The sequence below is a fragment of the Bos javanicus genome, chromosome 19 (assembly GCF_032452875.1).
Source record: "Bos javanicus breed banteng chromosome 19, ARS-OSU_banteng_1.0, whole genome shotgun sequence".
NCBI classification, from domain to species: domain Eukaryota; kingdom Metazoa; phylum Chordata; class Mammalia; order Artiodactyla; family Bovidae; genus Bos; species Bos javanicus.
This window is the reverse complement of record NC_083886.1, coordinates 45,975,952-46,000,932: the sequence shown is the minus strand read 5'-3', so window position 1 is coordinate 46,000,932 and position 24,981 is coordinate 45,975,952. Positions and strand designations below refer to the sequence as shown.

At 50.0% G+C, this 24,981-nt stretch overlaps 2 protein-coding genes across 6 annotated transcripts in view; one reads left to right on the top strand and one right to left on the bottom strand.

The window, feature by feature from the left end:
- The window catches only part of EFTUD2 (elongation factor Tu GTP binding domain containing 2), a 36,592-nt gene extending 21,886 nt beyond the window's left edge, over positions 1–14,706 (top strand). For both annotated transcript variants that reach the window (XM_061392115.1, XM_061392117.1), the window contains exons 12-28: positions 2,801–2,864; positions 3,247–3,337; positions 4,710–4,845; positions 6,000–6,127; positions 6,885–7,078; positions 8,259–8,370; positions 8,992–9,132; positions 9,620–9,721; positions 10,672–10,754; positions 11,401–11,487; positions 11,711–11,837; positions 12,043–12,130; positions 12,735–12,853; positions 12,949–13,043; positions 13,490–13,643; positions 13,801–13,908; positions 14,241–14,706. In XM_061392115.1, coding sequence (XP_061248099.1) covers positions 2,801–2,864; positions 3,247–3,337; positions 4,710–4,845; positions 6,000–6,127; positions 6,885–7,078; positions 8,259–8,370; positions 8,992–9,132; positions 9,620–9,721; positions 10,672–10,754; positions 11,401–11,487; positions 11,711–11,837; positions 12,043–12,130; positions 12,735–12,853; positions 12,949–13,043; positions 13,490–13,643; positions 13,801–13,908; positions 14,241–14,336 — 1,925 coding nt within the window. In that variant the 3' untranslated portion in view covers positions 14,337–14,706. The remainder of the gene's footprint in view (positions 1–2,800; positions 2,865–3,246; positions 3,338–4,709; positions 4,846–5,999; positions 6,128–6,884; positions 7,079–8,258; positions 8,371–8,991; positions 9,133–9,619; positions 9,722–10,671; positions 10,755–11,400; positions 11,488–11,710; positions 11,838–12,042; positions 12,131–12,734; positions 12,854–12,948; positions 13,044–13,489; positions 13,644–13,800; positions 13,909–14,240) is intronic.
- Positions 14,707–15,074: 368 nt separating this feature from the next.
- HIGD1B (HIG1 hypoxia inducible domain family member 1B) lies at positions 15,075–23,408 on the bottom strand. Of its 4 annotated transcripts, none has more exons than XM_061392129.1 (4): positions 23,391–23,408; positions 16,630–16,780; positions 15,864–15,998; positions 15,075–15,215 (listed from the first exon to the last, which is right to left on the bottom strand). In XM_061392129.1, the coding sequence occupies exons 2-4, from the start codon at positions 16,727–16,729 to the stop codon at positions 15,151–15,153; spliced, it is 300 nt and encodes a 99-aa protein (XP_061248113.1). In that variant the 5' UTR covers positions 16,730–16,780; positions 23,391–23,408; the 3' UTR covers positions 15,075–15,150. The 4 variants fall into 4 exon arrangements, with proteins under 4 accessions (XP_061248113.1, XP_061248112.1, XP_061248111.1 ...); XM_061392128.1 differs by lacking the exon at positions 23,391–23,408 and adding an exon at positions 17,602–17,709 and having other exon boundaries at positions 16,630–16,831; XM_061392127.1 differs by lacking the exon at positions 23,391–23,408 and adding an exon at positions 17,602–17,709.
- Positions 23,409–24,981: the final 1,573 nt, after the last annotated feature.

The following is a 24,981-nucleotide window of genomic DNA, read 5'->3' as shown; positions in this document are numbered from 1 at the left end:
GGGGCCAACATCCCAACTCTCAAGACAGTCCCACATGCTCCACCTCTGTGCCTCCTGGGGCGCCAATGTTTGTGTTCGCTCCAGTCAGTGGTCCTGCCTCACTTTCAGTGTGGAAATGTTTGCTCTGGCGAAAGTAACAGGCCAGTTGAAACTTGGTCTTTTTTTTAATGTGTATATATTTACTGCATCCTTATTTGGAAAAGTGAAAAATACAGTAAAATCTAGTCAAGGAAACAAAATTAACCCATAACCTCATTACCATAACTACTGCAAGCATTCAGATACAGTTCCTTCTTTCTCTGTTCAGTGTTTTACATCAGTGAGATCTTATTTCATATATAATATAATTACATAAGATAAATATTTACTTAGTATTAGATCATAAGAATTTGTCTGTTAAATCTTATCTATAAATACTATTTTGGGACTTCCTTGGCAGTCCAGTGGTTAATACTCCACGCTCCCAGTGCAGGGGATGTGGGTTTGATCTCTGGTTGGGGAACCAAGATCCCACATGCTGCACGGCACATCCAGAAAAAAAAAAAAAAAAGATTTTCTATAACTGCTCATTGGTCCACTGTATGAATGTATACTTTCTCATCATTAGACATATATTTTGGTTGTTTCCAGATGGTTCTTCTTAAAAAATGGTTAGATGGACAATAAATGAAGATCATCTGAACAGGGTTCCAGTTTATGTTTCTGAATGTTCTTTGAATCAGCATATGAAGCAAAATCCAAGACTGTTTATGTAATTATATTACATTGATGGTTCAGTTTCTGACTGAAAATGGCCCTGAGCCTCAGGCGAGATTTATTACTCATCCTTTGAACCCAGTGTTTATGCAGACACCAGCTCTGGGCCCCAAGATCATTCTGAGACACCATGTATGGACTTGTAGAATGTCAGCCCTGGAAGGAGTCAGATCATCGAGCCCTTCCCCTTCATTTTCCATGTGGGAAAGCTATGCCCAGGGACACAGAACTTATTGGTGGGCTTGGACCTAGAATGCACCTTGTGCTTTTTCTATGACACCATCCTGCCAGAACTGAAACCATGTCCTCCTACCAGGATTACAAGGCATGGTGAATGATCTCTGACCTCAGGGAACTTCCTCCAGTGGGTAGACAGAACTCCACAGTGATGAACAACAGGAAGGTGGTGTGGGCAGAATGCTGGTGGCCGCCGTAGCCGGGTGGGGTTGAGGGAATTCAGCTCCAAAGGCCCAGGGGTCTGAGAAGGCTAAAGGAGAGGGGGCTTGGATGGTAGAGAGTAAGGAGCCAGGGGTTCCGGACTCCCTGGGCTGGAAGAGGAGGCAAGGATGCAGGAGCAGCTGTTCAGGAACAGTGGATTCTTCATCAAGGAGAGGCATTCAAGCAGGCCTGGCAGCTTGGGTTTGGAGCACATGGAGAGAGCTTGGAATGCGGGGTTAAGGAGTTTAGACTTTATCCTATAGGGAATTCGGAGCTAATAAAGATTGGGGTGGAGTGGTGTGTGGAGGGCTGGCCTATCTTTGGCCAGAGAAGAAAGGGACATCTCTTTACACATTTTCACCACTATCAGATAGAGGATTGGCAATATTGGCTTGATGTTGACCGTGAGATTGGGGGGGGGGGGTAGGGGTTGATCAGAGAGATGTTTGCACTTTCTTTGTACCAGTGTTTATTTAACTTCTGGCACACACTGGGCCTGGTTCTTTGCCTACACAGCTCAGTCCAGGGATGATAGTATAGTGTGTGTTAAGTGCAGGAGTGGGAGGCATGTAAAAGACACAGTGGTTCACGGGAGAGGAAGAGTTTCAGTAACTAATAACGTGGGAAAGAAAGGAAAATATGGTCAACGAGCTCTGGACTTAGAAGATCTTGAATTTTAAAAGCCACAATGTCATTTCTTATTCTTATTCTTGCTTCTCTTCCTGGGGTTCCCTGCTGGTTCAGACAGTAAAGAATCTGCCTGCAATGCCGGGGACCTGGGTTCCATCCCTGGGTTGGGAAGATCCCCTGGAGGAGGGCATGGCAACCCACTCTGGTATTCTTGCCTGGAGAATTCCCATGAGGAGCCTGGCAGGGCTGTAGTCCATGGGGTTGCAGAGTCGGTCACGACTGAGTGACTAAACACACATAAAGATTAGGTTAGGTAGGAATATAGAGGGATAAACCATATATTTCCTGTTAATTTTTTAAGGTCTTGTGGGATAAACAAGTCCAATAAAATTTTCTTTAAAAGAAACATAAAAGCCACAGTGGCTTGGTTCAGTCTGGTGAGGATTAGCAGTTGCAGTCAAACTAAAAAAATGACACAAGGGCGGGCCTTGGCATCTTCTCTCCAGAGTGCCGGGTTCCAGAGTGTGGAGGGCTAGTTGGAGCTTTGGCGTGGTGCAGCTGCTGGAAGGTTGCCCACGCCAGCAGCAGAGCTTCCATGGATCAGGAAGGAATTGTAATCATCACTGCAGAAGGGACAAGTTTAGGTGCAGACAGAGGATAGAATTTAGGCAGTTGAGCCTGTTCCATTAAAGGAAAGAATATAAACTGTACCTTTGTCCATAGTTCAGTCATAAGCTGCCTGGAGATGGAGCTACCTGGGTGCTCATTTTGGCTCCAGCATCACCTTGTCAGCTTCGGGTCAGTCCTGTCCCTTGTGCTTCAGTATCTTTACCTGCCTGCCTGGATGGAAGTGAATGTCTGGACCTTGGAGAGGAAGGTGCTAGAATTCCTCAGCTGGAAACCACTGGTGGCACATGAAACAGAATTCAAACAGTACTTTGCTAGGTAGATTATCATCGTATGGCTTTTCTTACAGGTGACATTAACTACCAGGAGTTCGCTAAAAGACTCTGGGGTGACATCTACTTCAACCCTAAGACGTAAGTAGAGTGTGGGAAGTGGACTCTCTGGAGGCATGATCCATCCTCCCAGTAAGTGAAAACAGAGAATGAGTTCTGGCCGTGAAAACCCACTTCTTGATTAAACATGAGCTACCATCTTGTCGCCTCTAAGTGAGCCGGCTTCGTGTGCTTCAACAGGGTTTGAGGCATTTCCCTTGAGGTCCCCACAGCTCAGCCCAGATGTGCAAAAGGGTCGTGACCCATGCCCTCTCAGGTGTCCCTGTTTGGAGGTTTGATGACCACACACATTCTTTCCTTTTGGCTTGGCTTTGCTCAGATGCAGAACTTAGAAAGTACACCCTTGGGGTTGGTGACACTGCCTTCTCCCTCCCAGATCTCCCGTAACTCTTGATCTCTTTAGGCGGAAGTTCACCAAAAAGGCCCCAACCAGCAGCTCCCAGAGGAGTTTTGTGGAGTTTATCTTGGAGCCCCTCTATAAGATCCTCGCCCAGGTGAGTATGTCGGGTCCCCTGGCTCAGGTCTGCCCTTCTAAGCACAAGGTGGGAAAGCTGGTGACCTTGGACTTCTCCCTGGCCGTGAGCCTGCTTAGTTTTGTATTACTCAGTGTGAGGACAGTTAGTCAATCTTCTGGATCTTGAACACTCCAGTCTTTTTAAGTGCTGTTGAGATCAGAGTAAAGGAGGAAGATAGAAAAGGCACAGCCTAGAGAAATGTACAAAAATTTTGACTATTCCAAAGAATGTGACACTTGAAAAATAATAGTTTCAGTTACAGGGCTTTGCCTTACAGATATAATTGTTTCTCAGAGTCCTCCAGTTCTTATTTTTATACATACATAAAATATATATGTGTATTAAGATGTATACATACGTTATAGCATTATAACATTAGGAAAAGGGGAAAAAAGCTGGTGATAAGTGTTCATCAGGGAGAATCTGATGAAAGAATTTTGGTACATCCCATAAAATGAAGTATTTTATAGCCATTAGATGAATGATTATATGAGCTTGAATTTAATGACTGTTTTGGGCATGTATGTATGTGATGTTTGTCAGATTGAAAGGCAGGCATCAGATGGTGGCAAGGATGCAGCTAAACGCATGTGATGCTCCAAAGAAAAGAATATAATGTTGCATTTGTATGAATTTGTGCTCTCTGAGAGGCAGAACTAAAAGGGCAGTAATGTTGGAGAGGAATTTTTCATGCAGACCTTTTCTCCCAAGACAGTTAACTTTATAACTGTGTTATGTGTCTATGCAGGTGTTTAATAAGCACTGTGCACAGTGAACACACACACACGTAAACAAAATGTGTGGGGCCATTCCAGCTGACAAAACAGTGCAAACATAGCAACAAGGCAAAACAACACGATTCAATTTATTAGTGCTGGAAAGTACTTCGTATCTTGTGTCAGACTAGAGTGGATTAATAAAAGAAATTTATAGCGCCTGTCTGCACAGAGACCTCGAGTCTGCTGGGGATGATTTAGCCTGGCCCCATCCTGACAGCCGATAGACTGCTAGGTGACCTTTTTTGGTTCCTTCCATTGCAGTGATCCTCTAAATCTAAGAAGTCTCTTAATAGGGAAGGAAGGGTATGGATTCCCCGAGTGGGATGAGATGCTGCTTCTCAGGCACCAGAGGGCAGCACTGACACTGGTCTGCCTGAGAGAGCCAGGTTTATTGGCTGGCGTGGGCATTTAACAGAGCTTGTACCAAAGATGTCCTTGAAACCAAATTGGTATCCTTGCCCAGAGCTCTCCGTGTAGAAGAGAACGCAGTGCAGTGACCCTTCCTATTGCCCTTTTGTCCTCCCTTGTCCTCTGGGTCACCCAAGCTGACGTGGTGTCTGATGCCATCACAGGTCGTGGGTGATGTGGACACCAGCCTCCCGAGGACCCTGGATGAGCTTGGCATCCACCTGACCAAGGAGGAGCTGAAGCTGAACATCCGCCCCCTGCTCAGGCTGGTTTGCAAAAAATTCTTTGGCGAGTTCACAGGTAAGAAGCTTGTCGTCATCACCATCTCCTCCACGTGTATCTTGGGAACTCTTCTTTAACCCTCAGTCAGGATACCGGTCACCTGGGGTTTTTTTTCTGAGCTGCTTTACTTAGTGGATGGTACCAGGAATTCTATCTTGGGAAAACAAAAGCAATTAAATTTCCCTTCCAGGAGGAGCATGCAAGTAAAAGGGAATGGAGAAGCAGATTCTGAAGTTGTGGTATTTTTGCCAGAGGGCAGTTGGGAAGGTAGACTTGTAGGTGTCATGAAATGGTGGGGAAAGCCCCCAACTAGGACTTGGGAGACGAGTTACAGACTCAGACCTCTCTTTCCCCTGAGCTCCTCTTTCTGGTATTTTAGTTATCCAGGAGGCAGGTGCTGTAGTAGAACAAGGACTAGACTGGCTGGGAGATGACCTGAGTCTTGATCTTCCTCTGGCCCAGTCCCATGGGGTCATCCCAGGTCAGCCACTCAATCCTTCTGGGACTGATTTCTCATCCGTAAAATCATAGGCAAAAATGGTGATGGCGCAGGGCTCTCTCAGCAATCGCTTGGTTCTGAGTCTGTTGGGAATTAGGTTTCTGAATCCCCCGAAGTGCATAATTTTAATGGTTCATTCTGGCTGGCCATCCATCCAACAAAGGAGATCCCAACTAAAAGCGGACATGCTAGCACCCCAAGGTGCTAATGGAGGTTCTCTTGTGTGGCTTATTGGCTGTTAGAAAAAGAAAATAGCTATTTGAACAGAAACATGTGCAGTGTTTCCCGGAGGGAAGAGTCAGTTCGGAGATTGTCCTAAGTAGATCTATAAAGAAGAGATGAGGTACCAATTCGTGTAAGAGTTCAGTAAGTGCCTATTCACTGAAGGTCATGGACTGATACGGATATTTCTAAGTTTTTGTCAGTTCAGTTCCAAGGAGCCACTTAGACCTGCTTCTTGCTCTTCCTGGCATCCATGTGACTCCAGATCCTTTAGCAGCATGCGCCCAGGAAACAGGGTATCATGTCTGCCCAGAATCATAGAACCATAGCTTTTAGAGCTGAAAATCAGTCTCTCACTGTTAGTTTTCTGACCATCGTGAGTGGATCAGAAGTCCCCACTCCCTTTCCCTGTGAGAGTTCATACTAATGACCATCTCTTCTCCCTCCGCAGGCTTTGTGGACATGTGTGTGCAGCATATCCCGTCTCCAAAGGTGGGCGCCAAGCCTAAAATCGAGCACACCTATACCGGTGGTGTGGACTCTGACCTTGGCGAGGCCATGAGTGACTGTGACCCCGACGTAAGGAACATGGCCCCCCGGTTCTCTGATTTCCATCCCTGCTTTGTGGGACTCTGTGTTTTCAGTTGAAGGAGTAATCCCTTCTCCATCCCTGCATGGCCCTGCCCCTGGGCATAGTCAGAATGACTGAATTCAGAGCCCAATGTTACCACTCCTGGTGATGTGATCTTGGGAACGTTGTTCAGGTTTTCTGAGTCTGAGAGTTTTGTGTATAAAGTGATAATAATTTGTGTGTGGAAGTTATGAGAAGTAAGTAAGATTTAAGAAAGGGTTGTGGTTGTGTTTAGCATGGTACATGACAGATAGGAAAGATTCAACAAATGGTAACTAATCTCACTGGTCCTGGCTTTTAAAACAATCTTTCCCAGTCATTCCTCAGGCATTCTCTAGTTTCTTGGCATAAACATTACAGCCAGTTGAGAATTACGAGTTTCTTCTTTGAAGAAATTTGGGACCAGTTAATGTTGTAGTCTTGCGAGTTGACAGTGTCCATTTGCCATCCTAAACCTGCTTCTCTTCCCCAGTGACCTCATCCCCCACAGGAAAAAGGAAGAGGGTTTTTTTTTCTATGCCTGTGACACGTCTTAACTCAGCTGGGGGTAGGCCTTGGTTAGAATTTTTTCAGGAGATCACCACGTTGTCTTCTCAGTCTGGGCTGCTTCTTCATGGAGCTCAGGTCATTGCTGACAAGGGAAGGGGAGACGGTGGAACTTATCCAGAGTGTGTGTAGTTGAGGTGACACTGTCCCCACCTCCAGGGTCCCCTGATGTGCCACACGACCAAGATGTACAGCACAGATGATGGAGTTCAGTTTCATGCCTTTGGCCGAGTGCTAAGTGGCACCATCCATGCTGGGCAGCCTGTGAAGGTACTGGGGGAGAACTACACCCTGGAGGATGAGGAAGACTCCCAAATATGCACCGTGGGCCGCCTTTGGATCTCCGTGGCCAGGTACTACCATCCAGAGCCCCTAGATACATGCCTGGGCCTCTACACTGGGACTGCCTGGGCCTCTACACTGGGACTGCCCCGGCAAGCTGGAAGTGGTGGAGGGGTGGTCCTCCTTGGACACACAGAAGCTGCTGGCTGCCTGTGATGGGGTTAAGGTGACCCTCCCTCAGCAGATGTGTTGACTTCTAGCTCTTACTGACTGAGGTTGCTGGGGTCACAGGGCAGCTACTGTTGGGATTGATGCCAAGACTGATGCCAGGATTGATGCCGGGAGACCTGCCTTTGCCTTTGGGATGCTTTGAATGAACTCCTGTAGCAGGATTTCTGTGTTTACTTATCTCAAGCCCTCCGTTCTTCTTCTGTGTTCCTTAAATCGTAACCTGCATGTCTCTTCCCCAAAAGATGTTATTTCCCAGCCTCCACTGGCTATTCTTTGACCAAGAGAGACAACTTTGCTGAATCCCTTAGAGCATCCCAATCTGCAGAATTAAACTTCGCTTGGACCAGGGGGCTGCTCGTCAGTTCATCAGCTTGGCATTTTAGCTAGAAAGCAGAACCTAGCCTGGCCTGTTCCTAGGGTGGCTGCTGCATCTTGCCAACAGCCCTTTCCCCCACCCCCTCCAGATGTACCCCATTCTCTAGAGGATTAAAGAGTTAGAAGAATTAGAAAATTAAAGAGTTAGGGGGTGACAGAGGATGAGATGGTTGGGTGGCATCACTGACTCAGTGGACATGAGTTTGAGCAAACTCCAGGAGATAGTGAAGGACTGCAGTGCTGCAGTTCATGGAGTCTCAAAGAGTCAGACACGACTTTACGACTGAACAGCGGGAGAGTTGCAGTATGTTCTGTGGTGCTTTTGACAACTCCTAACATTCCACCTCTGAGGCACTGGTTTGCTTACTGCACACATCCAGCTTGAATTGGATTTGCCTGTGTTGTGCTCATGAAGTACATTGCGTTTTTTCTTTCATGGCACCTTCAGTTTGTAACCACACATATGTGTGGCCATATGATTGTTTAATTGCATCCCTCCCCTGGTAGAATGTATCTAGCTTTTTTTTTTTTTTTCTGACCCTGCTCCTGGCTCAGTTTCTGGCACAGAGCTGGTGCTCAGTTAGGTTTTCTGGAATGAACACCCTGCTCCCAAGTTTCATTGCCACTTACTGGACACTGTTCCAGGTACCACATCGAAGTGAACCGTGTTCCTGCTGGCAACTGGGTCCTGATCGAAGGTGTCGATCAACCAATTGTGAAGACAGCAACCATAACCGAACCCCGAGGCAACGAGGAGGTAGAGTTTCTGAAAAGGCAACTGGGTTGGCTTAAGCTGGAGGATCACAGGGAGCCCAGCACACGTGAGCAACAGGCAGCAGAACTCAGGGGAGCATGAACTGGAGTCAGTGCTGCTTCCTGCTGCCGGGCCTCAGCATGGGCTCCACCTTCTAGATCCAATCCCCCTGGATTCTCCCTGGACTCAGCTCCTAGGAATTAGGAGGGGCACTCTTTCTCTCTCTTTTTTTTTTTTAATATTTATTTATTTGGCTGCATCAGATCGTAGTTGCAGCATGCAAGATTCTTGTGTCATACAGGATCTTTTGTTGTGGCGCATGGGCTTAGTTGCCCTGTGACATGTGGGGTCGATCTCCTGTCCCCTGCATTGCAAGGTGGATTCTTAACTGCTGGACCACCAGGGAAGTCCTGGAGGGGCTCTTTTTATTCTAAGTCTTCTTTTTGTTCTGCCAGCATACATGGGAAGACGTGGCCCTGCAGGTTGCCTCCAGGCAGTGCCCTGGCTCCCAGTGCGGGGGATAGTCCTCCCCTGAGCAGGCCCTCAGCTTCCCCCTGACCTCTGCACCGTCTGCAGCTGCTCAGGCTAGGTGTCCTCACGGCTCTGCTGTATTTTGGGTCTCAGGCTCAGATCTTCCGGCCCTTGAAGTTCAACACCACATCTGTTATCAAGATTGCCGTGGAGCCAGTCAATCCCTCTGAGCTGCCCAAGATGCTGGACGGCCTGCGCAAGGTCAACAAGAGCTACCCGTCCCTCACCACCAAGGTATGCCCAAGGCCACAGCCGCTGCCGCGCCCCATGAGCCCAGCTGGTGCCACCGCTGCTTTGCAATAATCAGGCAACTCTGATGCCTAGAAAGCACTCTTTGAATTGATTTTCCAGAAGATACACAGGGAAGAGTGAGTCATCCTGAGCCTGCCAACATACCTTTCAGAGGAGTTGGCCAGGGCTAAAGGGTTAGCCTATATCCACGGACACAATATTTTCTTCCTAAATGGCTGTGATGAGAATTCAGTCCATGACGTCACACCCAGTAGCGCTGTGCTCGGTGGCCCAGGTGTCTTGAGGACTGACTTGTAGGTCCCTGCTCCCCACTAATCCTTCCCAAAGGGAATGGAACCAGCACGGTAGTGGCTTTTCCGATAGTGGGCTCGGCACCTCCTCCCAGCTTCTAGCCTTGTTTCTGTCTCTGTCTGCTGTGGCTGGCACGGGAGAGTCCAGCCTGTGACCCCCAGGGCTATCGTGTTTTCAGGTGGAAGAGTCTGGCGAGCATGTGATCCTGGGCACTGGAGAGCTCTACCTGGACTGCGTGATGCACGATTTGCGGAAGATGTACTCGGAGATCGACATCAAGGTGAAGCAGCTGCTGCTGTCTTGAGAGCCTGCTTGGCCAGGAGCTTGGCTCACAGCTTCAGGCTGATTGTTCAAGCAACCAAACCCTTGATTCCCTGGGAAGGTCCAAGGGGAGAGGGGTGCAGTACAGGAGGTGGTCTGCTTGGAAAAAGCAAGAACTGTTGCTCCTGGCATGGGAAGGATTTGAGATCTGGTTTGCCCTCTTTGGGGGATGTTATTCTCAATGTCTGCATTCAAAACCAAGGCTCCCAAGCCTGAGCTATTCTTGGTCTTTTGTGAAGAAAATAGTTGCATGACTAACCCATCTGTGCTGATCAGGGCTCAGCATGTATGGTTTCAAGGAGGGAGCAGGGACTGGCTCTTCTGGATTCCCTGTGAAACCTTAATACAGCCTCTAAATTAAACTGCCTGTCGCACAGCTTTGGTCTCCCAGTGGACACGTTGTCTCCAAGGCTGTGGGGGTTGGGAGTGAGTGCCCTCAAGTGCCCCGTCTTAGCCAAGACTGGCGCTCTGAAAGACACCGGGTGTCCCGATAGGGGGCCATGTGGGAGCTTCCAGGAGGAGCCATGCGGCCAGGGGTCGCTAAAGATGGAATGGGCGCTCACCAGTCTCTCGAGCCAGTGCTGACAGACCCACAGGTGTCAGTGAATGGTGGTGGGACAGCTATACGGGTGTTGAAAGATACTTTGAGGGACTCTTAACTAAGGCCCTTGTTTGATCCTCCACTTGCTCTTGGCTCAGGAACATAAATTGTGCACTACGCTCAGTTTTCCAGGCTTCTCCTCAAAGGTACAGACTTTTAGCCCGAGCCTGCTGCAGTGCTTGTCACTAATTCTGATCAGGACGGGTTCTCACAGAGATAGTATCAGGGGAACCTCGCGGTCCCCTGTGGCAGGAGGTTGTCCTTCCGAGAAAGTGACACCTCGCCTGACAGTGTATGCTGTGTCTCAGGTGGCTGACCCTGTTGTCACATTCTGTGAGACGGTGGTGGAAACGTCATCCCTCAAGTGTTTCGCCGAAACTCCCAATAAGAAGTAAGTTGCAGGGGCCACTTCCCTGGCGGTCTCGTGGTTAGGACTCCATACTTCCATGGCAGGGTGTGCAGGTTCAATCCCTGGGCGGGGAACTAAGATCCTAGATGCCACGCAGCACGGCCAAAAATAAAAGTAGAAGAACGCCAGGGGTCCTAGTGATCCTGGGACTCCCCCCAAGCCCACCCTAGCCACAAGCACTGTGAAAATAGAGACCCTGAGTCTCGAGATGAGGGTGCTTCTAGTACCTAAGTTTTATCCCAGCCCTCACATCCCTTTTGCCTTTGTTCACAATGCTGTGGAATTCTTTGCCTTAGTTACTCCCAGGGTGAGTGTCTTAATGGCCACTTCTCCTCTCTGTGTAATGTGACTATCTTAAAATCTCCCCTAGCAGCAACTCTGCTGTTTGACTGGTTAATATACTAATACTGCTTAAAGCTTTAAAAAAGAACATTTCTCCCCAAGCCTTACTTTTTTTAAAAAGTGATGGATTCAAATGAAAGAAGACAAGCCCTTTCTGCTCTGCCCTGCCCCCGTGGCTTTCCCTGATGTCACTGCCTTCGCTCCTCCTTCTGTCATCCTCTTCTTGGGAACCACCCTCCTGCTAGTCCTGCTGACCCTCCTCATTACCTGTTTCCTTTCTGACCAGGAACAAGATCACCATGATCGCCGAGCCTCTGGAGAAGGGCCTTGCAGAGGACATAGAGAACGAGGTGGTCCAGATCACGTGGAACAGGTGAGAGCGTGGTTCCGATTCCTGGGCCAGACAGCGCACCTGATGAGCCTCTGACGCGGCACACCCCCTCTCTGGGAAGTGCTTTTGCCTCCCCCTTTCGCAGTTGTCCCGGGCAGAGTGTGGGTAGCTGAGGGCACTGTTGCCCAGAAAGGCAGGATCTGTGGCCTGGGAACTGGCCGTCCCAGACTGTCTGACATCATCATTCCCCTCCCTCCCTCTCCAGGAAGAAGCTGGGAGAGTTCTTTCAGACCAAGTATGACTGGGATCTGCTGGCTGCCCGTTCCATCTGGGCTTTCGGCCCGGATGCCACTGGCCCCAACATCCTGGTGGACGATACCCTGCCCTCGGAGGTACCGCAGGACTGGTGGGGACCGTGTGGCCCTTGCTTATTAGCTCTTGAGTGGCAGAAACTCCAAAGCATTCTTCTCTTCCTGGAAGTACTGTGTGTCTTCTGGTGAAGAAGAGGATCCTTTTACTAGTGTGCCGACCTTCTCCCCACTCTAAACTCTGGCTGTGGCGAGGGTCACTGCTAAGGGGCCCTTCCTTTCTGTGCAGGTGGACAAGGCTCTTCTCGGCTCAGTGAAGGACAGCATTGTTCAAGGTTTCCAGTGGGGAACCAGGGAGGGGCCCCTCTGTGATGAGTGTAAGTTGACCAGCGTCTCTGCCTTCTCTGCCCGGTACTCTGGGGTCCTTGCATCTGGGTGTATAGTCCGGGTGGGCTCATCTTTGGGACGTGGCAGGAGACACAACTTGGGGCCCACATGGCTGTCCGGTGTCCTGGGCCAGCTTCCTCTCGTCTCCTTCCCCATCCTGGTGGTACAGCTTGGTACATCCTAGAAATGGAAGTCACGTCTAGGTGGACATTTGCTCTTCATTCCTGGAATGTGTTTGAAGACGGATGGGATTGAAGTGGTTTATGGAGCAGGACTGAACTCTGGGGACAAATGTGCAATTCCTAAAATTTACTCTACATCCAAAAATAATCAAATATCTGGAAAAGAAACACAAACTTCTCGAGACACTTTATGTGGTCTGAGTGTGTCCTGAGACCAACACTGCAAACGTCCGCCTACCCTCTGACCTCCATATACGCTGTTAGAATACACACCTGCAGGCTGATTCTGTACCACATCCCTTGTGGCTACAAGACAGCTTTGGTGCCGCAAGAGGCTCCTTGCTGCTCGGCCCCTGCACCCTTGACCAGCACCAGACCCACTCCCTGGGCCGCCCCCCCTTTTCCTTTTCAGTGATTCGGAATGTCAAGTTTAAGATCCTGGATGCAGTGGTTGCCCAGGAGCCCCTGCACCGGGGCGGGGGCCAGATCATCCCCACAGCCCGGAGAGTCGTCTACTCAGCCTTCCTCATGGTGAGTGAGCGGGGCTGTTCTGATGGGGGCCCTCAAGACTGCTGTCCCTCAGCTCTGCCCAAGCTGAGGAGCCCTGTCTTCCTGCTCTGCTGCAGGCCACCCCTCGTCTGATGGAGCCCTACTACTTCGTCGAGGTCCAGGCCCCCGCGGATTGTGTCTCTGCTGTCTACACAGTCCTGGCCAGGCGCAGGTAAGCCACCAGGCACCTGAGGAAGGGGGCGGCGAGCCTGAGTTCCAGTGAGAAGGAACTCAGAGGGACTGGCCTCCCCACACCCACCGTTCCTGAGGCCTAGGTTTACAGAAGGAAGCAGGAAAGGAATGTGGCATCCCCAGCCTTGCTATACATCGTAGTTTGAGGTGTCTCCTCGGACCCCTCCTCAGAGCGCTCCTGGGGGAAGTCAGTCAGTGGTGGGAGGGTCTGCAGGGCCTTGCCCTGTCGGTCTTCCACTCTTGCCCACAGGCCGCCGCCCCTTTGACGTCCACGGGGAGCTATGGGAAGAGCCCAAGTCGCTCCCGCCCTCTGTGGGGCACTTGCAGTTACTCTTTTCTCTGATGGTCAACAGTCGGGGGGTACATTGCTTCTCTGCTTTTGGCCTCCACAGGGGTAGGAATTCAGCCTTTATTTTTCCGTCTCAGGGGACACGTGACTCAGGATGCACCCATCCCAGGCTCTCCTCTGTACACCATCAAAGCTTTCATCCCAGCCATCGACTCTTTCGGCTTTGAGACTGATCTGCGAACTCACACGCAGGGCCAGGCCTTTTCCTTGTCTGTCTTCCACCACTGGCAGGTAAGAAGATGGTGCAGGCTGGCCACTGCAGTCTCCCACCTCTGCAAGGCCGTCCCCTCTGACCTGCCCACCTCCAGGCCTCCAGGGGGATCGCCAGCATCCTAGAGAAGCATCTTGCTTCTCAGCCTGGCAGCTCTGAAACCACTTTGCCTTTCAGATTGTACCCGGTGACCCTCTGGACAAGAGCATTGTCATCCGCCCCTTGGAGCCACAGCCAGCTCCCCACCTGGCCCGAGAATTCATGATCAAAACCCGTCGTAGAAAGGTATGTGTCCTCAGGCCCATGGCTGTCCTTCCACGCCCAGGTGGTCTTGCCAGGAGCTAGATCACTCTTCGTTTCTTGCTTTTGGACCCTCCTCCCAAAGACAGCATTTTACTGCACAGCGTGGGGAGACGTGGTCTTCCCAGGCTTCAGGCACCCAGGCCTGGGCCCGCATGCCTGGGAAGGGAGAGCCGTCTCCTCCTCTGTGATGATACCCTAATGGCAGGACTCCCGAAATAGCTCAGCTGACACATGCCCCACCCCCCACCCGCCCCTCCACTCAAGCACAGCGCAGTCACTCAGGACTCATTTTTGCATCTGCCCTGTCTTTGCAGGGCCTGAGTGAGGATGTGAGCATCAGCAAGTTCTTCGATGATCCTATGTTGCTGGAGCTCGCCAAGCAGGATGTGGTGCTCAACTACCCCATGTGAGCGCCAGGCGTCATGGCAGCTCCCACTCCCCGCTCTGGGCCACACCCTGGACTTGAAGCTGGGCCCTGGTGGGACTCAGACTCCACGTGGTCAGAGCATGTCTGGGGCTGCTGTGGCCGTCCTCAACAATCCTGGAGCCCCCAAGCCTCCAGCCCAGAGGGAGGAGCATTCGGCCTCCTGGTTCCTCCTATGGCCTCAGCCTGGCTCCATTCCCAGAGAACAGAGAGGAGCTCAGGGTCCAGGAAGGAGAAGGGGCTGGAAGTGTTGAAGCCCAACGGGCCCTGTCTTTCAGGATTTACGTGAAATTTTTTTTTTTAGTAAAAGTTTGACTGTAGACATGTTTTATAAGTGAACAGAACATTCTGACCTCTGCCTTGGTCCGTTCCTTTCATCCCCGCTGCTCCACCCTCTTCCCTTCAGGCTCGTCCTGGCACTTGGGTTCTGGGTCTCTGTCATCTCCCACGAGGCCTCCCTGTCTCTGCTCCCAGCTGCAGCCTTCTTCCTGCCTGGTCCCCAGAGAGGAGCGCTTGCCTCTCCACTCAATGTTCCCATGAGCACTGAGGCCTCTTTCCCGCCCCCGCTCCCATTCCTGTGGGTGGCACCTGAGAGGGCTGGGGAGTGGTTGGGTCTCTGGGGTCAGAGGTGTCCTCTGCCCCCGAAGATTGTCCTTGCCCTGGAGTTGGGGACCAGAGCCTTCCCTCGCTCTGCTGTCCACTGTGTGAAGAAGAGACGGGTGAGTTGCCTCAAACTCCTTTATTAGGTGCAGACCCAGGATTGACTGACAAGGTCCAACCGCCCTGGGCCTGTAGGACTCCTACTTCTCCCTGGTATCCTGCGCGGTTTTCTTGATGTAGTCTCGGTACATCGTGTACACAGCGCCTGTGTGAGGAAGAAGGGAAAGCGCCCCATGACATCGCCCCCTCCACCCATCCCCTGGCTCTCCCGGGCGTCTGGGGGGCGCGGACACTAGCCGTTCCCTCCAGAGTCCACCTCCCTGCTCCTCTGTCCGCCCCAGGTCGCAACAGCTGCTACAAACACTTGGCTGCACAGCCTGGGGAGACAAGCCATGTGACAGTTGACAAAGCTCTTGCACGTATGTTGTCTGAGCAACCTCACAGCAGGGAGGGAGAGAGGCGGACCCCGATGGTTATTGCCATATTGCACACGGGGAAACAGAGTCTGAGAGAAAGGGACTTGGCCACTGTCACACGGCAAGTACGTAGCAGTCTGCCTTCTGATCCAGAGAGGAAGAGAAACGGCTGTGTGTTCTCTCACCTCAGGACAGACTCATGAAACAGACTGTGTACCTTCCCCTGAACACGGGAGAATAAACAGGAACCCAGAAAATGTCTCCTTATGAGGGTTTCACCAAGGCCTTGCTGTGGAGCCTGGTTTAGGGAACAGGGGCTGAACTCATGTCCTGTAACTGTCAGGGCTCACAGCCAGATTTTGCCTCGTAGGGCTTACAGCCAGATTTTGCCTTGTCAGTTTTGCCCACATTCTCTCCCGACCCCACCAGCCACTCACCCAACATGATCGCGCCCACAGCACAGGCTTGTGCTGCCACTCGGGTGTGAATCAGGTGTATGGACATCTTGGTGGAACCCCGAGCCTTCAGCCGGTAGATCCGGTATGCTGCCACCAGCAGGCAGCCTCCCAAGCCTACAGAGGCAGAGAATGTGATGCTTGGGCCTCAGTCACCAAGCACACCGCTCTCCTGAAGAGAGACACTCACTAGGCCGACTGGGCGTCTGGATGACCAGCTGCCTTCCTGCTGCTGCTTTGGGGCGGGGGGCACCTGAGGGGACTGGGGAGTGGTTGGTGGAGTAGGGACTGTCATTAGAACACTGAACTGTTCTCAGTGATTTTTTCAAAGTGACCGCCTCCTTCCAATAACTGCCCCTCCCCCCCACCTCCCTGTACAAGTAGCCCATCAGCATGACTCTCCCACCTCCCTGAGCTCTTCTCCAACCACTGCCAGCCCCCATAGCTGTTCTCTTCCCCTCCCAGGGCCTCGGGGCAAGGGAGCCCGAGGGGGCCCCAGACTGCCCCTGCCCATCTTGACCCTGTCGGCATCCCGTGCGCTTGGTTGGCTGCCACCTGCACCCCCCAGACTGCCTCTTCTATTGTCAGATGTGTCACCTTGCTCTTGCTTCACTCCCTTCTAGCTGTCGATTAGGCAGTGGGCAGCACCACTCGCGTTCAAGGCTTCATTCTTTGAAAGGACCAGGAGACACGTGTGCTCCAAGAGGAGGCCCCCTCCTCGCCCCCCGTTCCTCCCTTTCCCACTCACCTATAGGCACCAGTGGAGACTCCCTCGTCTTCCTCAGGAGCTTCTCAGACACACTGTCCTCGCCCTCGGGTGGCGCCCACCAGCCTCTGTTAGCAGACATGATTCTACACCCAGATGTTAGCAGCTGGGGCTCCTAGGCTTCAGCCCAGTCCTAGAAGGAGGCACCCGCAACAGTAAGAACTCCAGTTCTCGTTGGTCTGGGCTGGGAAGGAGGAAGTTGCCTGTTGAGACCTCTTAACGTGCCTGACATAGCCACTACTTGCTCCGGCTGTCCTGTCTCAGATGGCTGGACTACTGGTGCCATTTCTCCCATCTCTTCCTCGCAACATCTGCCTCTTTCCTCAGCTCATTCCAGTTTCACTGTTTTCTCTGCCTCCCCCTCTACCATCTGCGTCCCTACGGATATGATCCTTGGGCCAAGAAAAGCAGCTGGAAAAATCCTCAGATGAGGGTGGGAGGAACAGGCCTTTATCCTTGGGTCCCCCCACGGGCCTTGAGTCTGTGATGGTTGTTCCCAAGGGAGGTGCAGAGGAAGACCTGGCCCTGGGCAGCCAGAGCCATCCTGGTGTTACAGCAAAGGTGACCAAACCACCAGAGCCAGAGATTGAAATAATTAGACGTGGACTTGTGTATAGTTTCATGCAGATTTTGAACATTAATGGAACAAATTCAGGTCCCTGAGCTATTCTCTGTCTCTTGCAGGTCCATCTCTTGCCGGGTTCTTTTCAGGTGCCAACCCCCTGCCTCCCTGTCCTGGGGACCCTTACTGCTCTACTTGTAAACCCCTATAAATGCTCTTATCACAAACTAGATGGAGCCCCAGACTGGGGATTCTGCCTGCTGGGCTCCTCCTAAGTCTAACCCCAAGACAAAAGTCCCTGCTTGAGGCAACTTCTTATCCCTAGTTGCCTCTCTCCTCCTGAAGAAGCAAGGACTACTGGCCCCACAGGTCCTCAGCATGCCGGTGCTTACCCTAGGAGATGGCTAGAAAGTGGAGTGCGAGCAGTCTGGCTAAGGCTCAGCGTCTGCTGTTTTGAACTGGCCAAGAGCTGATGATGGAGCTGCCACTATGGGGTCAGGGACACAGTGTCCGGTTTTAAGGAGACTTTGAAGTCAGGAATGGAGATGGGAGGAGATAGGTCAGGACATCAGTCTTAACCCCCCATCTGCTGAGTTCCAGGCTGGAGCTCCAAGCAGTGTGCTCAGATGTTCGGTTATGTCTGACTCTTTGTGACTGTAGCCTCCCAGGGTCCTCTGTCCATGAATTTTCCAGGCATGAATACTGGACTGGGGTGCCATTTCCTTCTCCAGGAGATCTTCCCAACCCCAGGGATTGAACCCTCAACTCTTAGATTTCCTGCATTGGCAGACTGATTCTTTACCACTAGCGCCACCTTGTGAAACTCCAAGCACTGTAAAGTAATAAAAGATCAGATGGAGGGGATCCCCTATCTCAATTCAGTCTTTTAATCCTGTGGAGGTTCGTGGCTGGATCAGAGGTGGACTTGATTTGGAGAACTGAGACAGGAATATACAGGCAAAAATGGGCAGAGATCCTGAGTTTTCCCCCAAATTATATGGCCTCAAATACTCTTAAGAGGGGGACTTCCCTAGTGGTCCGGTGGCTAAAACGCCACACTCCCGATGCAGGGGGCCAGGGTTCAACCACTGGTCAGGGAACTAAATCCCGAATGCTACAACAAAGATTGAGGATCCTGCATGGCCCAACTAAGACCCGGCAGAGCTAAATAGTTATTTTAGGGCTTCCCTGGTGGCTCAGTGGTATAGAATCCACCTACTAATGCAGGAGACAAGGGTTCAATCCCTGGTCAAGTAAGATCCCACAACTACTGAGCCTGTGCTCTAGAACCTGGGAACCATAACTGCTGAGCCCATAACTACTGAAGTCCGAGTACTCTAGGGCCTGTACTCTGCAACAAGAGAAGACACTGCAGTGAGAAGCCCATGAGCCACAACCAGAGAAAAGCCCGTGCAGCAGTGAAGACCCAGCACAGCCAAAAATTAATAAATGTTTTTAAAAAATACTCAAGAACAATGTGGGATGTAAATGCCATAATTGTGGGAGACAGCCTGTCTGGTGTTGGTCTTGACCCCTCCAAGAATGTTTTCTGGACTAAGGAGATTTGTCCAAGAATTTGAAACAATTGTGACTTCCCTCACATCTCCAGAACCCTTTCTACTGCCTGCAGGCTCATGCTTAGGTTATGGAGAGGACCATGGCCATCATTAGCACCTCTTTTGTTTCAAGTATTCGTATTTCAGAACTTTCCACCATTCTGCGCAATAAGTAGCAGCTTGTCCCTGGACTAGGAACTGAGCTTCTGAAAGATTAAATGAGTTATCCAAGGGTACACAGTGAGGGCTTCCCAAGTGCCTCAGGTGTGAAGAATCCCCCCGCCCATGCAGAAGCCACAGGAGACGAGGGTTCTATCCTGGGTCGGGAAGATCCCTCGGAGGAGGAAATGGCTACCCACTCCAGTATTCTTGCCAGGATAATCCCATGGACAGGGGAGCCTGGCGTGCTACAGTTCATAGGATCACAAAGAGTCGGGTATGACTGAGCAACTGAGCATGCACACACAGAGCTAGTGAATGTCATAATTTGAACCTGGGTCTGGCTCGCTCCAAAGAACCTTCTTGCTAAGAAATGGAGAAGGACCGGGTGCACTGTAGAGACTCCTACTCCATCCCAGGCCTTTGTTTCTCCCCCGGATTACTCTGTCCTAAAGCGACTTTTCAGCACTGGAAATGTGTCCAGCAGCTGATGTCTCTTTCTTCTCTCCCCAGGCCTCACTGCTCCAGGGAGAGACCCAGGGTCACAGTTGCTCCCCCGGGGCCTCCGCATATCCCCAGCGTCCCTGGGAACTCTCCTCCCAGCCATTCACACACACTCCTGTGCTGCCTCTCCTGGTCCCAGTGGTGGCTTGAATTCTCCAGAGATCAATGGTCTAGGCCAGAAGTGGGAGAGTGGAAATGTCTGGCTGAGACAGGGCAAGAATCAGGGCAAAAACTCCTGAGTAGTTTAGAGAACAGGGGCCAAGCTAAAGAGAGTGAATTTCAGCTTCTCCCTATTGAGATGATCTCCTTGCTGTCCAAAGGACTCTCAACTAAGATCTCACAAGCCTCGAGGTCAATATATAAATTAATAATTAATTAACAAAAAAGATGAAAAACTAAGGCTTGAGTTAAACATCTTGCTCAAGGTCACAGTAAGTGACAGCAAAAAGCACTAGACTTCTAACTATTTCTAAAATCAAAGCTAGAGAAACCTAAACGGTGGAGGGAAAGTTTTGAAATAGAAGAAATAAAATTGCTTTTTATTTCAAAAACCTCTGAGAACACACAGTAACCAAAACTTCAAAGAACAGATTTCTGTAGAGTCCTGTTTTAGTAAACAGATAAGATAAAATTATGATACCATTTTTGTTAATACGCCAAGTCTTTAATAATTACTTTGATTTAATACTTTCTATATTAGTAATTCGCTTAATAAACCTCTTTCTTCCAGATCAGGTCACACTAATATAGATTCTAATTTAGAGGGGTCTAATTGAATGATGCAGACAGACTTAATGAACCCAGAGTGCAGGCCAGAGTCAGATGTGGGGTTACCTGCTTAACCGACTGCTCTCTAAATACCTGGTCTTACACCACTCAACCTCTTTTGAGTCTATATCATCATCTGTAAAATGGAGGTAACATCTACCCATAGGGTCAATGTAAGGGTTAAATACAGGTTGCTCAGTGGTAAAGAATGTGCCTGCCAGTGGGTTCAACCCCTGGGGCCAGAAGATCCTATCACATGGACAGAGGTCAGACACCACTGAATGAGCACGCACGCAAGGGTTAAATAATATGCACGCACGCAAGGGTTAAATAATATGATTGTTAGAATTCCCGTCCACACTGCCTACTCCTTTTCTTCCAGAATGAGCAAGGTCTGGGGATGGGTAACAGGCTGGGGGAGAAACGGGAAGTCACTGACAACAGATGGGAAGCTTGCCATGTTCTGGGTGGTCCTGAATTCAGCACACTCGCATCCCTTGGCAAACCCCGTCCTCCCTGTTGGAGGGGCTTCCCTGCCCTAACTGGAAGCTTCAGGTTTGTTCTCCTGACTGTGTTGGGGGAAGGGAACGGGTGGGGGAGGGGGACTTGGACTTGAGGCTGTACACAATCTAAAGACACAGCTGTGCTATATATAGCCCGAGGGAGCTGAGTGACAAGAGTGGGGCAGCGAGGGACGTGCCTTGAGCTAAGGAGTGCTGTGAGTGAGGGGGTGATGATGAATGATCTGGACAAGGAGCAGAGATGCCCTGAGTTGGGGTAAGAATGAGAAAGACCCAGGCTGAAGGGCTAGGGTAATTACAGGGGAGAAAACACTGGGCCACAGAGTAGTTTTGGGGGGCTTGAGGAGTAAAGAGAAGGTAGCGGGAACAGGCCAGGGCAGTGGAAGTTTCCAGATGAGATGGCTAGGCTGAGGCAGCCTCTAGAAGGTACCTGGGGTAGGGAGGGTGGAGACATCCCCTTCTCTTTCTAAAAACAGGCACTGGTTCCAAGGACCTCGCAGCATTTGTTCAAGGACAGCCCCAAGAGCTACAGGCTTGGGCCAGGAAAGTGCCTTTGGTACCCACTAATCATTCTGGAAGAATAATCTCCTTGGAAGAAAAGCTATGACAAAGCTCAACAGCAAATTAAAAAGCAGAGACATCACCTTGCTAACAAAGGTCCATATAGTCAAAGTTACGGTTTTTCCAGTAGTCATGTACGGATGTGGATGTGAGAGTTGGCCCATAAGGACAGCTAAGCGGTGAAGAATGGATGCTTTCAAATTGTAGAGAAGACTCTTGAGAGTCCCTTGGACTGCAAGGAGATCAAACCAGTCTATCCTAAAGGAAGTAAACCCTGAATATTCATTGGAAGGACTCCTGCTGAAGCTGTTGCCCGAATACTTTGGCTACCTGATATGAAGAGCTGATTTACTGGAAAAGACCCTGATGCTGGGGAAGATTGAGGGAAGGAGGAGAAGGGGGCAACAGAGGATTAGATGGTTGGATGGTAGCGCTGACTCAATGGACATGAGTTTGAGCAAACTCTGGGAGATAGTGAAGGACAGGGAAACCTGGCATGCTGCAATCATGGGGTCATGAAGAATTGGACATGACTCGGTGACTGAACAACAATAATCATTCTGGAGAGACTGCTCACATATTTTTAAAGATTATAAGAGGGTGTGGATAATGGTGATGGGAAGACTGAATGAGAGTGTAGTGATAGAATCATGTCTCATGAAGGAAGAATTTTGAGCTGTGGAAGACACCAGCACAGACCCCAGTACTAACAAATGGACGCACCAGAGGACTTGAAATGTTTTGCTAAAGTTCTGTGTTGGGTGCTTTTGAATACCCAAATTCCCCAAAGCACACTGTGAGAGGGGACTAATGTCTTGAGAGCCTACAAGATTTAGGTACTTCACATATTTAATCTTCACAACAGCCCCGACTGGTAGATATCGTTATTCCCACTTTACAGATGAGGAAATCAAGGCTGAGAGAGGTTAAGTTACAATCATATCATACCACAGGTAAATGGCTCTGCTATCCAAGCAACAATGATAATCTCTATAGACTACCTTACAATGAAAATTTAACATACTACAATATGGTTTCCTGTACATTTCATCACATTCTCACACCATCTTAGGCAAAAATCAGGCAGCACAGTGGTAAAGAATCTGCGGACTAATACAGGAAACACAGGAAACGCAGGTTCAGTCCCTGGGTTTGAAAGATACTCTGGCGTAGGGAATGGCTATCCACTCCAGTACTCTTGTTTGGAAATTCCCATGAGCAGAGGAGCCTCAGGGGCTACAGTCCATGGGGTTGCAAAGAGTCGGACACAACCGAGCACATGAGCACTGAGCACTCACGCCATCTTAGAAATATGTGTAAATGAGGGCTTTCCTGGTAGTCCAGTGGTTAAGACTCTGCTTCCAATGCAAGGCACGCAGGTTGGATACCAGGTCTGGGAATTAAGATCCCACGTGCCAAGTGGCAAAAAAAAAAAAGAGAGAGAGAGAAAGGGGATACACATAAATGAATGTAAACAGCTGGGCAGGACAGACCTCTGAACCCAGGGCCTCCAGACATTCAAGGACTCTCACCAAGGCAGGGTAGCTCGTGACCCAGCACACTGGGTTCTGGGCGTGTCCAAAAGTCCCTGTCTGGGTGGTACCAGAGGAGATCTCTTCATCTCCCATATCCTTCTCCCTACCCCCAACTCCTGAGCATATTTCACGCATCCAAGCATCCTTCATTTGCAAGTAAATTGACCTTAACTTGAAATCCAGCATTAATACTCAAAAAACTGCTAGCTGGGCTCTGGAAAACACTGGTAAGGAGTCATCTTACTGTTTCTTTTATACTGCTTGTATTACCCATTCAAAAAATTCTTTGACCAAAAAAGAATCTGCTTTAAACAAAACCCCGGTGGCAGGAAGGAGTGGTATAATGTATCTCTCAGACAGGATTTAGCAACAGAACAACAACTACAGGTTAACTGAGACTGCTGGGGATTATAGCGGGGGGTGAGGGGGTGGGGGGTGGGGGTGGGGGTGGGAGTTGGGGGGTTGTGATAGTAACATGCCCCCTCCCAATAGCAGAAGGAATCAACAGCTTCTTATTCAGCTGGTCTGTGGCAGGCAGGGCTTCCTATTGCCAACAGGGAGCTTTCCCAAATCCTACCTCTCTAGGCCTCCGGTCCCATCCCCCAGGACAGAAGAATGGGCTCTGAACCTACCAGCCAAGTGGAGACCCTGGAAAATGTGTAATGGAAATAATGACACACTGCAGCCTTCAAGTTGACCCTACAGTTCCCAAACCACAGAGCCCCAGGGTGACTCTCAAGTTCTCAAACTGGGTTTTGATCCTTTCCTGCTTGAGCCCCATGTGAATAAAAAGTGACGTGGTTCTCACAGCACCCGGCTCCCTTGCTCCCTGCCAGAGGCTGGAAACCAGACCCATTTCCCCATCATTTCCCCGTTTGAAACGTGAGGATTTTTTTTTTCCCCCTTCCCTCTGGTAGTCTTTTTGTATTAGCCCACAGTGGCAAGCCTTCCTTCACGCATTCACTCTGTATACAATTGCCAAGCACCTACTATGTGTTGGGCTGGGCTCTAGGAGCTGTGATATAGCTTCCCTGCCTCCAGAGAGCTCATATTCTAGCAGTTGCCCTGATTTGCTCGGGCCCTGGTCAATGCCTGGACCGATAGCTTAGGTTTCTGGCCTCAGCTCAGCTATAACTGGATTAAAGGATGTCTCTGCTGCTGCTGCTGCTAAGTCATTTCAGTCGTGTCCGACTCTGTGTGACTACATAGATGGCAGCCCACCAGGCTCCCCCGTCCCTGGGATTCTCCAGGCAAGAACACTAGAGTGGGTTGCCATTTCCTTCTCCAATGCGTGAAAGTAAAAAGTGAAAGTGAAGTCGCTCAGTTGTGTCCGACCCTCAGCGACCCCATGGACTGCAGCCTACCAGGCTCCTCCATCCATGGGATTTTCCAGGCAAGAGTACTGGAGTGGGGTGCCATCGCCTTCTCCGAAGGATGTCTCTAGCATCCTTTAAAGGTGATAAGAGGAGAGGAAGGAGTCCTGGCCAGGAGACAGAGTCTGACTACGTTTCTATTTTCTAAACAGTCTGCAAGTAAAACAGCTTAGCTTCCTTGGGTTTCATTTCCATCTTTAAAAGGTTGCTTTAGGGAATTCCCTGGCGGTCCAGTGGTTAGAATTCTGAGCTTTCACTGCTGAGGATGCAGGTTCAATCCCTAGTGGGGGAACTGAGATCTTAAAAGCAGCGTGGCAAAAAACAAAAACCAAACAAACAACAAACTGGTTGCTCTACCTAGATAGAGACAAGCTGCATGCTTGAGAGTAAGATAACAAATATAGGAAGTGTTTGGTTCTCAATCTCGGTGAAGAACGGGTAATGCTAAAAGATGGAGAGGCTTCCCGGGCATGTCCATCCATGAATTTATAGGAAAATAATACCTAATAAACATTTGAGTATATATATATAATTTACATGTATAATATATAATACATATTTGTTTATATATATAGACTTACACAACCAAATGTTTTAAAAGGTTATTAATTGGTCTTAACATACCAAAAGTAAACTGCTGCTGCTGCTAAGTCTCTTCAGTCGTGTCCGACTCTGTGCGACCCCACAGACGGCAGCCCACCAGGCTCCCCCGTCCCTGGGATTCTCCAGGCAAGAACACTGGAGTGGGTTGCCATTTCCTTCTCCAATGCATGAAAGTGAAAAGTAAACTACCCC

Excerpts from the sequence above, each read along its gene's own strand:
- HIGD1B (XM_061392129.1), bottom strand. The coding sequence starts at position 16,729 with ATGTCTGCTAACAGAGGCTGGTGGGCGCCACCCGAGGGCGAGGACAGT. Across the intron at positions 15,999-16,629 it reads GTCTCCACTGGTGCCTATAG|GCTTGGGAGGCTGCCTGCTG; the intron begins GTGAGTGGGAAA and ends CTGCCTCTGTAG. Across the intron at positions 15,216-15,863 it reads TGTGGGCGCGATCATGTTGG|GCGCTGTGTACACGATGTAC; the intron begins GTGAGTGGCTGG and ends TTCCTCACACAG.